We start from the raw sequence: 15,202 nt of genomic DNA, 5'->3' as shown, positions 1-15,202 counted from the left end.
CAGTCATTTTTTCTTCCTTCTTCATTACTTCACTCAAGAGGGATGACAAGTAGAAGGTCATTAAAAAAGTCCTGACCGAGATACGACTTCTGCAGGTCGAGAAAAACAGCTCCAAAAACCAAAAATTGTATGACAAAAAGGCTTGCAAAACGAGAATCGGCAAATCAGCATTTGTGGTTATTGGGTTATGCTAGTGGCTTCTCATTCTAAAGGCGTTGGTTCGATCCCCGGTAGACGCTCAGCAAACATAGTCTACTTTTTGCATTATTTTTGGGTCTAAGTAACTTATTATTTTTTTTGGAAATATCAAAAGTTTTCGGAAAAATTTTATCGGTTCTGTACGGTAAAACGAATTACCGTTGCGGAGATGCTGCTTATCTATCGGCTGATTTCGGACAGATAACAAAACATGTAAAAAAATATAAAAAGGCCTGTTATTTCTGTTTTTTTTTCTTTCCTTCATCTTTTTATCAGTTTTATCAATCTCCAATGTCTTCTAACGCTGCTAACAACATGCCAACTCTTGCATACATCGCTGAAAGAACTATGACGGCTGAATGTACATTGAAGTAAGTTTATTTTTTAAGTGGGAGGGAAAATAACTAAAGGCAACTGGTAAAAGTTACTTGAAGGAGAACGGTGCCTTTTTTTCATCGCGCAAGTGCAAGGAAGGCTCCGAAATGCGTGTTGTATCCACACAACTAATAAAGTGAACATTCATGGATAAACTTGGATACTACAGAATTATAGTCTAACCAGATCTCTATTAATAAACGTGAGAATTCTGCAATAGCCAATCTTGCCCTGTTGTCCTACCAGCGTTCTAAAAGACTATATCGGAACCTGATTACAACAACGGCAGTTCAATCCTATTCTATAATTATCGTTAGATCAATAGTTTAATTACTTCATTGTCCCTTGATTCGTCAAGTAGACAGCGGCTATTGATTATCCACTATCCTTCCTTATATTCCATATCATTCTTTTAACCGATCAATTGAAATAGCGGTAAAGACCCAGACATTCAAAAAGTATAAATACCCTCAATATTTTTATTAATAAAGTCATATACATAATCTTTAGTTTCACAACTATCGTCTTTTTGTAGTTTTTGTCTTCTATTTCATATTTGGCAAAACAATGCGCTTGAACCAGTTCAGCAGGAATGGATTCTTTTGGCGATGCGGCTCAACCACCTATGCGTGCGGTCGTAGCCGTATTTCTTACTTGGATGGATCCTTCTTTCAAGGTCGCAAGTCAATTATCCATCAAACACTGTTAGTAGTGTATCTCTTTCTGCTGCAAGTTCCAAACGAAAAAATATCTACCATGACTGGACTTAGCCTGCCAACTGTCCGCAGCATTGTCAAAGATATCTATCAAGTAATGGAGGCAGATCTTCGAATTGAAGATGTTCAAGTTGGTACGTGATGCTTTGTTGATATCAGAGTATGTAATTAATTAGTCATACTTAGGTGGGATTGGCAGTGATGGACAGCCAATTGTTGTTGAAATAGATGAGAGCAAATTTGGTAAAAGAAAGTACAATAAGGGAAAGAGGATAGACGGTGTTTGGGTTGTTGGAGGTGTAGAGCGCACGCCCGAACGTAAGGTGTTCTTGCTGACGGTACCTAACCGCAACCAAAATACCTTGAAGCTCATAGTCGATGCTTTTGCTAAGGATGGTAACATTTGAAATATGTATATACTTGATGATCAGTGCACCTAACCCTTGTTTACATGCTCACTTGTCATGGTAGACTGCTGGAAATGCCATAAGGGGATTGACAGCGATCCAAGCCGAAATTTAGTTGTTCAAACGGTCAATCACTCCAAAACATTTCGCGATCCAAAGACAGGTGCCTGCACTAACACAATAGAAGGTACATACTTGTGTAGATCATAGAATTCTTAAACAATGCTAACAACCTGCTATTAGGTACTTGGAATGGTATCAAACGAGGAGTGACCAGCCGTCATCGCACAGCATCGATGATGCCATGGAAATTAGTGGAATTCATCTGGCGAAGAAAACATGCTGGCAATCACTGGAAGGCAATGCTTGCTTGCTTTTCGCAAGTGTCGTTCACCAGAGCAGGCATTGCCGACCAAGGTCCATTGGTATCGTTGCTCACAACCGTCTTTGAAGATGCCACTGGTGATCAGGGCGATGAAGAGCCATTTATTTTTATCTCAGATGACGATTTCGATAGCAAATCTGATGAAAATGATACCTCAGCACCTAGTACGCCCGTAAAAAAACTCCGAAGTGCTTAAAATAAATAAAGAAATTTTTCATTGATAACTATAAAAATCAGGGCCTATAGCGCCTGTTTTCTTTCCTAATTATTTCCCGCATATTACCTTTTCTGGAAATTAATGTTATATCGTCTAAAAATAGACAACCCAGGCTTTCGAATGATGTATAGCATACGTCTGTACGCTCAATCTTAGCGCCGCTATAGGCTTCCAAAGAGATGGACGGTAAATCTTTCATTTAGCCGTTTTAACGCTTTTTGAAACGGACTGATGATTTCATCATCATTTAAGAGGTCATTCATAACCTCATCCGCAGGATGTGTTTGCATGATCTCTGGTTCAGTAGCGGTCTGTTTCTCAACCTTCTCAATATTATGAACCGTTATACGTGAATCATTTGCATTATGAATTTTCTCTTCAAATGATCTACGCCTTTGGGAAAAATTACCAGTGTAGTTTTTGGGTGCATCTTTGCGTGCTCTAAAACCCGTATCTTTATTCAAGTAATGGTCACGACGTTTTTCCATTTCTCGACATTTGTCGAGGTGACCTGGGGTATATTTCTCCCCACAATAGCGACATTTAGGCGTGCTGTGTGCCGGCCTTTTATGGAAATTCCTTTCCCTATTCTTGTTTTCGGGAAAGTACCTCTGCTCGTCGCCATGAAACTTTCTTTTCGTTTCTATTTGCCTTGGTGCCTTCTTGTCGGCAGGCTTGAACTGAGATCGTTCCTGATTTTTCAAACCAGGGAAGATCTTCTTGCATTCTTCTATGAAATGCATCTTGTTGTTTTCTATGATTGTCTGGATTTTCGACAACGTATCATCTTCCAAGATGAAATCAGCATTCTTCTTGGCGCGTATTTCAACCAGTCTTCTTTCCAAACAATCCTTGACAGGTGGAAGCAATGTGCCCAGGAAGTGCATCACTGCCAGCGGACTGTCCGCAAACTTGGCTTTGGTCAAAAGATCTATGTATCTGTCCACATACATGTTCAAGTACTCGCCGTTGGGCTGCTTGATTCTCATCAGCTTTTGACGATACTGCAAGTAGGTGAAGGACTCACCAAACTTGCCTATGAGAGCGGTCTTGGCACCTTCCCAATTGCTGTTCTTAAAATCAGCGACAGTCAGCTTATGTTGGAGCCAATTGATGCTCCTATCATCCTGGCCATTTTCAATGGACAACTGGAGATATCCTAGCCAGTTCTTGTCAATGTTGACACCATAATGTTTCACGATGGCCTCAAACTTCCTGATGAAGTCCTTTACTGTCTTAAAGGCATTGTCATTCTTCACATCATCAGGACTGACCTTGCTGGAAGAGTAATACTTAGGATTGTAAGCAGCACTGACCAACAGGCGAAAGGGAGGTATGACCTTGATGGGGACAGTAGGCTCAGACTCACGAGTATTGTTGGTATTGTTCCCAACCTCATTTATCTTTTGGCTAATTTCATTAGCGCTAACCTCAAGCTTGGTAATACGCTCCTCGTAATAATCCAAATCTTCCCTATACTCGCGTATTTGGATCTTAAGAGCCTTTCTTTTTGACTCATCTTCTTCAAGATCACGCTTCTCAACTAACTTGTCGAGCAAGTCAGCTGTCTCATCGTACTTACGATTAAAGCGTTTTAACTTCTCAGGGATGCTGCTCTTACTTTTCGAAACAGACTTAGAAGAACGCGAGGCATTCTTTTTCTCACCACTAATGGCGTGGCGAGCGTTGTTCAGAGGTGCATCCTCCATCACAACGTCATCTTCAGCAGTGGACAGACTAATTGCGTCACCACGTACTAAGGACGATTCGTCCTTCTTTATGGAAAGAGAGTTAAGTCTCTCTCCTATAGCACCACTGACTGAGTCAGCAGGAGAAGGCGAACGAGAACGGGAACCAGTGACCATTTCCACGTAGGAAGGCGACCCAGGACGGTCAGAAAAGTTGTCCAGGCCAGGGGCCACAGGGGAAGCAGGACAAGAGGAAGCAACCTCAGAAACAACAGAGGACAAAGAGGAAACAGAAGAGATGGAAGCACGAGATGTGCGAGTGGGGCGGTTGTTGCGGGTGATGACGGCCATGTTATAAAGGTAGTAGCAGTTGGAGTGGCTTATTGAAAAAAATATGATATTTGGTACTTATAATGTAAAAACAGTAAGAAGTCAATAGCTAACAACTACTATTTATTAAGAAAAAGGAGAGGAACTAATAATTTAGAATGAACCCTGGATTATATCGTCTGACTATTAATTGTATAGTCTGACGTAGGCTGGACTGAGATCAATAATAAAATAATAAATAAAGACATCATTAATGACCAAACACGACAATAATGTTGAAAGATGTCAATTGAATCGCTTTCCAAATAAGGTAAATTTATAGAAGTGCGAAAGAGCTCCTGTTAAAAGTATACAGTCACACCAAGTAAATTTCCGGACAAAATATTGAAACAAAAAATTTAAAAAATATGGCATGTAAGTTCAAGACCAATTAATACGTGTATACTTAAGCTTGGGATTTCAAGTTTTGAGAAAAGAAAGATTCACATGTTTATTTTAAGAACATATTCATAAAATGATTCTCAGTATTCTGTTGCGCCGCCTTTAGCTTTGATAACTGCTTCACACCGTCTCTTCATACTTCGAACTAATCGGTCCGCAAACTCATCATCCATTCTTTCCCACTCTTCTCGTAGAGCCACCATCAATTGCTCCAAGTTTTTGATCGACGATCTTTTTCTCTCAATTCGCCTTTCAAGAGCATGGCGTATATGCTCAATGGGGTTCAAATCAGGGCTTTGAGCAGGCCAGTACTCAAAACTCCTGATTTGGTGGGTCTCCTTCCACCATCGAGCATAACCACCTGTACGACAGGAAGCACCATCCTTTTGGAAGGTAAAATCCTTTCCCTGATGCAACGTGACATTTGTAAACCAAGGATGGAACCTATTGGTCAAAATGTTGATAGTGAGTTAAAAAACCGTTTCAGTGTTCTTCCTAAATATGGTTCTGCTACCACTACTACCGATATACTTAGTAAAATGCTATATTTTATACATCATATGGAAGCACTAGACCTAGTGTATCATAAAATATAAAAATAGTATTGCTTTTTTAATACTTGCTCACTAAACCTTATAAAATTACTACAGTCGGTGCACTGAAACGGTTTTTTAACTCTATTCAGAAAAACATAAATAGCAATAAAAGTTATGCAGACTTCATTTTTCATTTATGCAATACATACAGAAATAAGTGACTAGAATGACGCTTTGCATTTATTAAAAAAACGAGTACATAAACACGTTATTTTATTAATAAACGCGTAACAAATTTCGTCCTTTTTCATTTAACATTTGTGGAATAGGCGTGTTATTTCTCTCGATTAATAAAAGTAATAAAATAAGTCGAAAAATCGATGAGTCTCTTGAACCTCTTTATTGAGTAAGGACGAGAGAGAGAGCCCATTCAATACAAACTACGTCTTAGAATATAATAATGTGATTTAGGGTCCGAGGTAGTACGGTATAAATTGTGTGGGCTGTTTATCGTATATAGCACTTTGGGCTATATATGATATACAGTCAAATTATTAGTTGAAGAATCTTTTGAGTGATCTCACACGACATTAAGAAAATTATTAAGGTAAATACGACAACATTTTCAACCCAATCTTTATTAAAAATCACTCGCTCTATTTCCCAAGACACTCAAAATAATTTGAGAGTGCTGCTAGAGCCCGATTTGTCTTTTGAAGAAATTGCTGATCGCTTGACTCTCTCTAAAGCCACTGTTCATCGATATTGCAAAAAATGGAATATCCAGACCCGAAAATACTGGCGGACGACCTCAAATCTTAACTGAAGCAAGCAAGTCCCTCATGAAGAGAATGGTAATCTTAGGACAACTGAAGTCTGGTGTTGAGGTCTTCGATTATTTTAAGGCCATTTATCCAAGGTTGACTTATAACACCACCCTAAACGCCTTAAAAAGCCTAGGATTCAAAGCCCGACCCAAAAGAAAGGTACCTCTTTTGTCAGCAAAACACAGGAAAGCACGTTTGGATTGAGCACTTGCTCATAGATACTGGACCACTGACGACTGGAGAAAGGTTATCTTCTCTGACGAATCGAAAATCAACGTTTGGGGTTCTGATGGAGTTGAATTCTACTGGAGTCTGCCTGGAAGCCCATTACAGCCTCATCATGTAATTCCAACCGTAAAACATGGAGGAGGAAGCGTTATGGTGTGGGCTTGTATGACTTCCCATGGAGTTGGGTATATCTGCGAGATATACGACGGCAGAATGACTGCACCGGATTATATCCATATCCTAAAAACTGAACTGGCAGACACCCTTGCTTACTACCGATTGGGAAATGGTAATTTCATTTTTCAGCACGATAATGATCCAAAACACACTGCCAAGATAACAACAACTTATCTTAAAGAAGAAGCAAGATACCCAATGTTGCCTTGGCCCTCTCAATCGCCTGACCTGAACCCAATTGAGCACATGTGGAGACATTTGAAGTTGAAATTAGCTCTATACGAGCAAAGAGCAAGAGATGTCCATGAACTATGGGAAAGAATCAAAATTGAGTGGGAAACATTTAATAGGGATGTTTGTTGTAAATATATTGATAGTATGCCGGCTAGAGTTCAAGCTGTAATAAAAGCTAAGGGTGGAAATACTATATATTAGTATTTTTTTACCTAGTTAAAAAACCGTTTCAGTCATTGTCTTTTTTTAAAATGGCCATTGCTCAAGATGTACTTCATAGATTAAGATGAGATGTACATTGCTTTGTTGCAAAAAAAGTGGTATAATAACATAATAAAAAAGAACACGTGTATTCTAAACACTTTTTTGAAAAAAAGGATAAATGTGTGAGTTTCAATTTTACTGAAACGGTTTTTTAACTCACTGTATATGTTTCTTAGTCTACGGAATTAGTATCAATAATTTCCAAAGATCCGAAACCTCCTTCCCAAACCATAGCACCACCGCCACCCCACTTGACTGTGGATATTATATTTCTCTCATCATAATGCTCTCCTTCCTTCCTGAGTACTTTTTTACCGCGTTTACTGCCTTTCATACAAGAGCGCGACTCATCAGACCAGACAACACTTCTCCATTGGTCTCCGGTCCAATTGAGATGTTCCTTCGCCCAGCAAAGCCTACTTTTGCGGTGTCTTGCAGTCAATCTAGGCTTGTGAGCTGCTCTGTACGATTTAAAGGCAAGTCGATCGACATACGATCGAAGAGTTTCTATATTAACAAAAACATCTAGCTTTGCTAATTCCACGTTTATTTCTTTAAAAGAGGCAAAAGGATCCTCTCTAATTATCCTCTTCAAGTGCCCATCAGTTCTTTCATTTATTTTCAATGGTCGCCCAATTTGCCTGTGAGGTAAAGGGCTGTCATAGTCATCAATTCTGGTTTTTATATTTTGTACAGTGGACTTGTTCAAGCCAACAAGGTCTGCAATCTCTCTAATCGTGTGATGTGTTCTAAGGAGATAAAAAAAACCGCATGCTTTACTTTATTTTGCTTCATCTTCAGACATAACTAAAGGTCGGGCGCAATCTTTGAAGATTAGAGCAGACATGTTTTTTTAATGCGTTGATGGATGAGAAAAAGACAACTTTATTTTGCTATGAGCATAAAATTTCCTTAATAAATTTCTGTCCCATAATTTGTTTGGGGTGACTGATTTCTTAAATTTTATACTTTTTCCCTCTTACCTCCTGAGAAGTTTTTATTACTTTTTATCATTTCAGATCTGACCCGGGGCAAGTACAAAACAGTAAAGTTACTATGTGGTCATCGGTCGTTTTATTAAAAATTTTTTTTTAAATAAAATGTTAAGCTAAAAAAATGCTTTCGTTGTCTCTTTTTTTGGTTCTAACAAATTATCAATACAGCGTATAATAATTCTCGAAGCAATTACTAATCAATAGATAATAAATGGCTATGCCAAGCTTGGTATAGAAAATAAAAAATCAAGCTTATACTATTTTCACAAGTTGTTCTTTGTATTATTGGTAGTGGTTCTATTGAACGCATTCTCAAAAGAAGTCGATGTTTTATCTCCATGTCTTTGACTGAGCCTAGAATCCAATATATTTGTATTATTAGAAGTGGATCTATCTGCAAAATGATATGTCGAGCGCTCAATGAGAGTAGGTACAGAGAAATCTTCATATATATTCAATTGAGGAGGCTGCACACCATTCAAACTAGGCTGAGGTGCCCAAGAAAGAAATTTCGCGCACTGAGACTGATTAGCAGGATCAACCAAAAAATTGCCTGACCACTGTTCACGATATTTTTTTCTGTTGGCAAATTCGGAAGCTAAAGCATTATTAATTTCTGCAGTTGCTCTATCCATCGCCATTGTTTGAATACTTGAATTTAACAAACTCAAGTTATCTGCTATAATCAAAATGGTTGACTGTTCGGCTAAGTTCTAAAAATAAAATGAGTAAAAAACTATCAAAACAATATACTCATGTTTTTTCTTTTTTTCTTACATTGCTTAATCCTAGAGCCAAAAGAACTCTTTTTAAACTTTTTGATACAGTAGCTTCCAAAAATTGATTAGTCGAAGTTAATACTAGATTAGCTGCCAAAGCTTGAACCATATTATGAGCAGCATTCCTCATTTTCAATTCATCTTGTTCCTTTACAAAATCTTTAAGTACGATATCTCGTGTCGTAATCGCAGAGACTCTTGCTGCATATTCTATTGCAGAATCGCACGCTTCACTGATTGATAGTATAAAAGATTGTGCAATCCACTCGCGAACAGTAGTGTTGGTGACATTTAAAGGCACTTGCGGGTTGATAATAATGTTAGAAGCAAAACTGCTAGGATTCAAGCTTAAGGTAACTTCTGTACGGTTTTGATATGCGTTATTAATGTCACTATCAGGATTGGGATTGTTTGTCTTAACCATCCTGCTTCTCAATAAGGAAGATATATTGATATCTGTTCTTTGTACATTTAATTATAGCAGAATCAATTTTTAAATGTTTTACTAACCTTTTATTTTGATAGATAGACTATCACATAGTTCTTCTATGTCAGCTTTCAAATCAGTAGTTAGGCTGGCAAAATGATACATTTCAGTCAATAGCCCAAGCACGGCCATTAGCCAAGGGTTAGGTGGTATAAAAACCTTTCCACTTGAGCCTTGCTCTAATATTTTACATACAAAAGGTATAATTGTTATTAGCCTCTGTGTATCATACCCTTGCAATAGCAGCTCCTATAGTAAACACAAAAGAGGTAAATATCATTTTCTTTTTATATTTTGAGAACATAAAAAACAAAACTAACCTTAAACGCCATGTGCTTGTCCAAAATAGGTTTGTTTTTGGCTAATGTGATTCTTCCTAGCCAAGATCCAAGGTTGTTTAAGATTGTTTGGTCAATGGGACCAAAGGAAATATTTGAGGAATTTAATGAGGTCAAAATACTTGAAAAGGTCTCATGTAAAACGAACGTATCCAGTAGCTTTGAGTCGATGGATTCTAATACAGCTGCATATAGCGCATGAAGGTCTTGCTTTGAAGGAATATACTTATTGACTAGATATTTACTAAACCATTGGTAATGCATTGAGCTCAATAGCTTCTTCAATTCTTCTATTTTACTGCCTATATTGCCGACAGCAAGGTAATTAATAATAGAGGATATATGATCTTGTGTCGCTTGATCAGGATTGCTGAGCTTAACATATCCATCCATCTCTAACATCGTTGTTTTCGAAAGGGACGGCAATTTAATACATGCAATTGATATATGACTAGTGACTTTAGATTGACGTTGTTTGACTTTTTGAGAAGCTTTGATAATATTGGCCAGTCTAGGCTGAGAATCTACAAATCCTGGTAGCTGCAGTACATTTAAACAGAACTGTGGCCATTCCGATAGTCTGTACTCGAATTGAGTTAGAGCTTGTACACCAAAGTCGGTCATCTTGATATTCGCAGGATAACGTAAAGCTTCCAGAATATACAAAAGTGCTCTATCTATTTGTGTATCATGCATAACGTCTTGCTGGATAAGCTGTCCAAATAGTGTACTTGTAATAGCTAATTCCTTTTCGGGATATTTTGAAAAGAAAGGGTATTCGTCAAAAAGGACATCAATCATGCATTCAAATAGCTGATGTTCTCGCGTGCCTTCTGATTTTTTTAATCCTTTCAATAAATTGATCATTTCATCTACCGAGAGTCTACCAGTATATAGTCGTTCATAGTACGCATTAGCTTCCTCTTCTGAAACAGGTGTCTGAAGCCCATCAACCATGGTACTGAAGTCAGGATATAACAGCAAAAACTGGTTCTGAAGTTGAATGATTTGCTCGAGTTGATGAGGTGAAGTTACACTAAATTAGAATACACATGTTAATGTAAGTTTATTTCATACTTTTCTCTCTTTTTATCTCATTTATTCTACCTGTTTGACATAACTTTCAAAAAAATTCCCAATTCTTTACTTGATAAAGGGGCAGGTTCGTCAGGCTTGATCGCATTAAATTCCTGTTGTGTAGAAGCTGTTTCTGCAAGAATTTTCTGAGACAAATAATCTAAGCAATCTTGAACAAACGTGTCACCTTGAATACTGGTTCTTTGTTGTAGGAATCTTTCGAAACTAATTCTTTTTTGACCATTCGCCTCTAAGGCAAATTCTACAGCAAAATGAAGGGGTAACACATCCAGTATGGAAGGAAAAACCTGCATGTACGTTAAAAACTTGAGGCATTTCTTGGAATACTAAATGTATCATACCTCTTGCTCTTGCATGATGTTTAAAATTTGCTTAATAGAAGATGCATCATGATTACATATATCTGTTAATATCTCTTTGAGATGAGTTATATCTGTATGCACTAAAAACTGCTGTTCCTTGTACATAAAAAATGTCTTTTTTAAACGATTGAGTCGATCCTTCTGAGTTGATGCTAAACGCATTTTCTGAAGCATGTCTATGTTTGCTTGATCTAAAGAGTGCTGTTCAGCCAACGCCAAAATCAAGGATAAATCTTCAGTGTTGGGCTCATATGTACTATCATTCAATGCTTTTAAAAAGCAATTCAAGATATACGAACTAACGTTTTTTGAAGTGATTCTTCGATTGGGTAAGTCATATAAAGCGGTTTGTGAATTTGCAGTAAATATGGATTTAGCTATATTAACATCAAAGTAAATGCACAGGCTTCAATAAAAAAAATTCTTGCTCTTGCCTTGCTCACTTATTTTGCTGCTTGTATCTTGAAACACGGATAGAGAAAGTATAGCTTTGTCAAAGGAGTCTAGATGTAAAAGGCTAAAAAGGCTACCAAGATTCAGTTGACAAGCTTTATCTAATTTGCAAAACTTTTGTAAAGCGAAACAAAAACTGAGAATAGTTTCAGTTTCCTCCGATGAGAAGTGAACATAGTGATTTAATAAGTTGACCATGGGCGAATTGCGCTGTGATTCTTCACAAATATTTGAGAGTAAGAAATAGAGCAGATGTTCTTGAACATCTTGGCCATAGATTTGAATTAACTGTTTCAGAATAAGTATATTCAAACGTTTTAAAGACAAAGTGACTTACATTATCGATTTCAGAAAGTCTTTCGATAAAGTTATTATTGTTCAGATCTGTAATAAGCAAAATTACTTGAGCTTTCACTATGCGAATCAAGCCTTTCCGTTGTACTTCTGATAAAGACTGCTGGTTTAAATTAGGTGTAAAAACTATATTTAAATCGCTACTCATTTCCGCATGACATTTATGCAGAAAAAAAAAAAAAAAAAAAGTATTTGTACTGAAAAATTTCTAAGCAGCACATTCTTGCTGAGTCCAGTACAAAGGTAACTGGGCCTCTTCAGTTATATAAAGTACCCCAAGCGACTTGAAATAATAAAAAATGCATGATAATAGTACACAGTGGCTTGCGTACAATCAAGGAAGCCGAAAATCCCGAGCTTTCATTTTCAGCGTTTTTATTACTTCTTTGGTTTGAAACACAATTTCGACCTAATACGAAAATATCATTCCTAAAAAAAAAGCAATAATTTGGAACAAAAATAATGTCAAATCCTGATAAGTTGGAAACAACAATTAGCCAGCTTTTTGTTGAAAGTGGTGAGAAAGAAAGGTGATATGGAGAATTGGGATAAAATTTATGCAAACTATTGATAATGAATAAAAGATTACTGAGAATGCTGCGATTACGTTTATCGGAGACTGGCTGGAATGACTCACTGAATGCTTACTGTCGAGGCAACTGCATGTTTTTTGTTAAATATATGAACAACTCACAATAATATATAATAGAAATTGTTCGAAATAAAAATTTAGGAAACATTACATTTGACGGGCTTTGTGAAGAGGTCTCAGATTATGGTCGATGTATGTATAAGGGAGATTTTAGATATCTTTGTACTGATCTGATATTTATAGCGACCATTCACGAATCAATCAAGGTTGACATTCTGGAAGAAATAAAAAAATTCATAGGCAAACACATAGGATAGTTCTTTATTGTAAATAAACATTTATCATAGTTAATGGAAAGCAATGTCAGTAGAATAAGCTTAATTTGCTCATTCAACCACTTTACGAACGATTGAATTAATCTCTTTTCAGATTCAAATATATGTTCAAAGCATTTTCTTTATTGACATAATATTTTTTTTTCTCAATATCGTGAATATTAATAAGAGTCCCACCTTGTATTTTCTTTACTTTTTTTGCTATTAGTAACTTAAACTTTAAGGGACTTCTGCACAAAACAATGGATGCATGATTGACTTTTTGAATATACAATGGTACATACATTTAAGTATTTAAGTTCATATTTACCATATTAGGCTTGTGCTGTATTGACAGCCGTAAAATACAAATCTCATTATGATTGAATGAATTGATAGGTTTGATAATAGAAAGTTTTTTATACCATTTAATACATGCTATTTTGCTTTTATTTTTTTGAATAATGACTATTGTATTATTGATATGCAGTGTGAAATAATCAAATTGGAAATCTTGATGACTTCATCTTCAATAATAAGTCTGCATCAAATTTGCGGTCTTTGTGGTTGTTTTCGCCCAACCCGTTCATCTCATCGTGCCAAATATCGTTCAACTGCCCATACTGAAGAACTCAAGAGTATATCTATAATATTAGTGCAGTACCAGTAAAAAGCATACATGAAATTACTCGAGTATACTGAAATTTTGTTCTCGGAAATCAATTCTGTTTTCGTGAGATTGTTGTATGACACATTGATGTTTTGAACATGTTTTTTAATAAGAACTGCGATCTTGATGGTATTTCCTTTTAAAAGTGCTTCATTGTTAATTGTTGTTTTTTATTAGCCTATCAATTTTCTTACACATGTTTAATTGCTGTTATCTTGGTTAAAAATTTTTATACAATCATCATTATTATTTAAAAATCTGATTTTGCGATTACTTCTTTTTGTAGTACTATGCCCCCGTTGATTCTGATCTTTGTGTTGATTCAAGTTGGTCGGCAGACCTTTAGTTTTATTTTTTAGATACTTTATGGAAGTCTAAATTATGCTTTGTTTTTTGTCAATTTACTTTATATTTATATATTTTAGCTTAAGTGCAGCCATATGAACACTTATACCTTTCCCTTAAATTAAGAAGAAGAAAAAAACTAACTTTTTATTTACGGCTTGTAATGGTGTATGCCTTGTAGCACCTAAATAAAAAATTGTACCATTTTGTTTCCTTTGTACAATGCTAAATTCATCAGGGAAATTATTTTGAGCTTCTTCGTACTTATCTTCATCTGCAAAACTCTCCAAAATATTTTCAAGAAATGTTTCGAAGGATTCATGGGCCATGAGAGAATAAGTACTAGGAAAGTTGAAATCAAGTTGTTGTACTTTTATATAATATCTGTGTTCAGTAGAATGGAGAGTTGAGAAACAGCAGTTTAGACCAGATAATTGAGCAATCCAAACATATGAATTGTAATCTTCGCCAAAAAGATATTTGATATGCTCTTTTCCATTTCTATTCCTTCTCGGAGCAATTTGTAATCATTGTGCTCTAATTTGATGGTAGTAGTAGAGTGTAGATAAGTTTTAGTAGAAAAAGGATCTAATTTCTCTTTAAAATCTAATAGGATGGGAATATTCACATTGAAACCTACAGCATTCGGCAAATCTTCATACAATTGTGATTTTGAATCCGTTGCATCAGCAAGTATAGTCTCGCCCAACTATATTCCAACAATGTTGTTGTTGATAGAAAAAAGTTTACCAAAGAGTTGGGCCCATAATGAGCAACCACGTTCAGAAATTTTTGATGGACGTTGAGGATTCAATAATGATTGTGTCATATTCACGAGGTAGATGATCTCTTGAAATAAATCCAGAATATTTTCTTGTTGTAAAGTAACATTGTCGTCTGACTTCAGTTTGTTGATATACTTGTGGGTAGGCTTATTATTGTCAGAAAGACAAAGGCAGGCAGCCAATATCCATTGCTGTCTGAGACGGAACTTTTTGTATTCTGATTATACCAATGTATGGTACCGTCTACTCCACAACAAGATCTATACATACTCTACTCTTCACCACACACCTCCAGCATCCTTACCATCTGCTGCTTGTCCAAAATGTCCGAGTCAAATGGAAGCACAGTAGCATTTCCCATGCAAATGCCCTTCGAAATTTCTTGCGTGGAAAAGCATTTGGACCGAATTCTTTCCAATGTATTCTCTTATTCTACGATTCCCCATGCCCTATTTCAACTGAATTTCCCTTTTGTTTCCGCTTCCTCTCTTGACATCTCTTCTGCTGCAATTGTTGGTTATACTCTTTTTGCTGTATAGCATTCTCACTGGGCTTTTATTTTTTTTTTATAAAACCTCCGTTCGCACCTCCAGCATTCTCCTTACTT

The 15,202-nt window shown here is 36.5% G+C and overlaps 7 protein-coding genes across 7 annotated transcripts; 2 read left to right on the top strand and 5 right to left on the bottom strand.

The window, feature by feature from the left end:
* Positions 1 to 1,140: 1,140 nt before the first annotated feature.
* Positions 1,141 to 1,696, top strand: RO3G_05618 (uncharacterized protein; the record flags this gene model as incomplete). Its single annotated transcript, XM_067660208.1, has 2 exons — positions 1,141 to 1,423; positions 1,476 to 1,696. The coding sequence occupies 2 exons, from the start codon at positions 1,141 to 1,143 to the stop codon at positions 1,694 to 1,696; spliced, it is 504 nt and encodes a 167-aa protein (XP_067516309.1).
* A 763-nt stretch (positions 1,697 to 2,459) lies between these two features.
* On the bottom strand, positions 2,460 to 4,337 carry RO3G_05617 (uncharacterized protein; the record flags this gene model as incomplete). Its single annotated transcript, XM_067660207.1, has 1 exon — positions 2,460 to 4,337. The coding sequence occupies one exon, from the start codon at positions 4,335 to 4,337 to the stop codon at positions 2,460 to 2,462; it is 1,878 nt and encodes a 625-aa protein (XP_067516308.1).
* Positions 4,338 to 4,837: 500 nt separating this feature from the next.
* Positions 4,838 to 5,317, bottom strand: RO3G_05616 (uncharacterized protein; the record flags this gene model as incomplete). Its single annotated transcript, XM_067660206.1, has 2 exons — positions 4,838 to 5,201; positions 5,313 to 5,317. The coding sequence occupies 2 exons, from the start codon at positions 5,315 to 5,317 to the stop codon at positions 4,838 to 4,840; spliced, it is 369 nt and encodes a 122-aa protein (XP_067516307.1).
* A 1,130-nt stretch (positions 5,318 to 6,447) lies between these two features.
* RO3G_05615 (uncharacterized protein) lies at positions 6,448 to 6,647 on the bottom strand (the record flags this gene model as incomplete). Its single annotated transcript, XM_067660205.1, has 2 exons — positions 6,448 to 6,565; positions 6,622 to 6,647. 2 exons carry the CDS (start codon positions 6,645 to 6,647, stop codon positions 6,448 to 6,450), a joined length of 144 nt encoding a protein of 47 aa, XP_067516306.1.
* Positions 6,648 to 8,281: 1,634 nt separating this feature from the next.
* On the bottom strand, positions 8,282 to 8,906 carry RO3G_05614 (uncharacterized protein; the record flags this gene model as incomplete). The annotated part of the gene is made up of 2 exons (XM_067660204.1): positions 8,282 to 8,731; positions 8,796 to 8,906. The coding sequence occupies 2 exons, from the start codon at positions 8,904 to 8,906 to the stop codon at positions 8,282 to 8,284; spliced, it is 561 nt and encodes a 186-aa protein (XP_067516305.1).
* A 665-nt stretch (positions 8,907 to 9,571) lies between these two features.
* On the bottom strand, positions 9,572 to 11,076 carry RO3G_05613 (uncharacterized protein; the record flags this gene model as incomplete). Its single annotated transcript, XM_067660203.1, has 3 exons — positions 9,572 to 10,658; positions 10,730 to 11,007; positions 11,062 to 11,076. 3 exons carry the CDS (start codon positions 11,074 to 11,076, stop codon positions 9,572 to 9,574), a joined length of 1,380 nt encoding a protein of 459 aa, XP_067516304.1.
* Positions 11,077 to 14,918: 3,842 nt separating this feature from the next.
* RO3G_05612 (uncharacterized protein) lies at positions 14,919 to 15,134 on the top strand (the record flags this gene model as incomplete). Its single annotated transcript, XM_067660202.1, has 1 exon — positions 14,919 to 15,134. One exon carries the CDS (start codon positions 14,919 to 14,921, stop codon positions 15,132 to 15,134), a length of 216 nt encoding a protein of 71 aa, XP_067516303.1.
* Positions 15,135 to 15,202: the final 68 nt, after the last annotated feature.

This window comes from Rhizopus delemar, genomic scaffold, assembly GCF_000149305.1.
Source record: "Rhizopus delemar RA 99-880 supercont3.4 genomic scaffold, whole genome shotgun sequence".
NCBI classification, from domain to species: Eukaryota; Fungi; Mucoromycota; class Mucoromycetes; order Mucorales; family Rhizopodaceae; genus Rhizopus; species Rhizopus delemar.
This window is presented reverse-complemented; position numbering and strand designations above follow the sequence as displayed.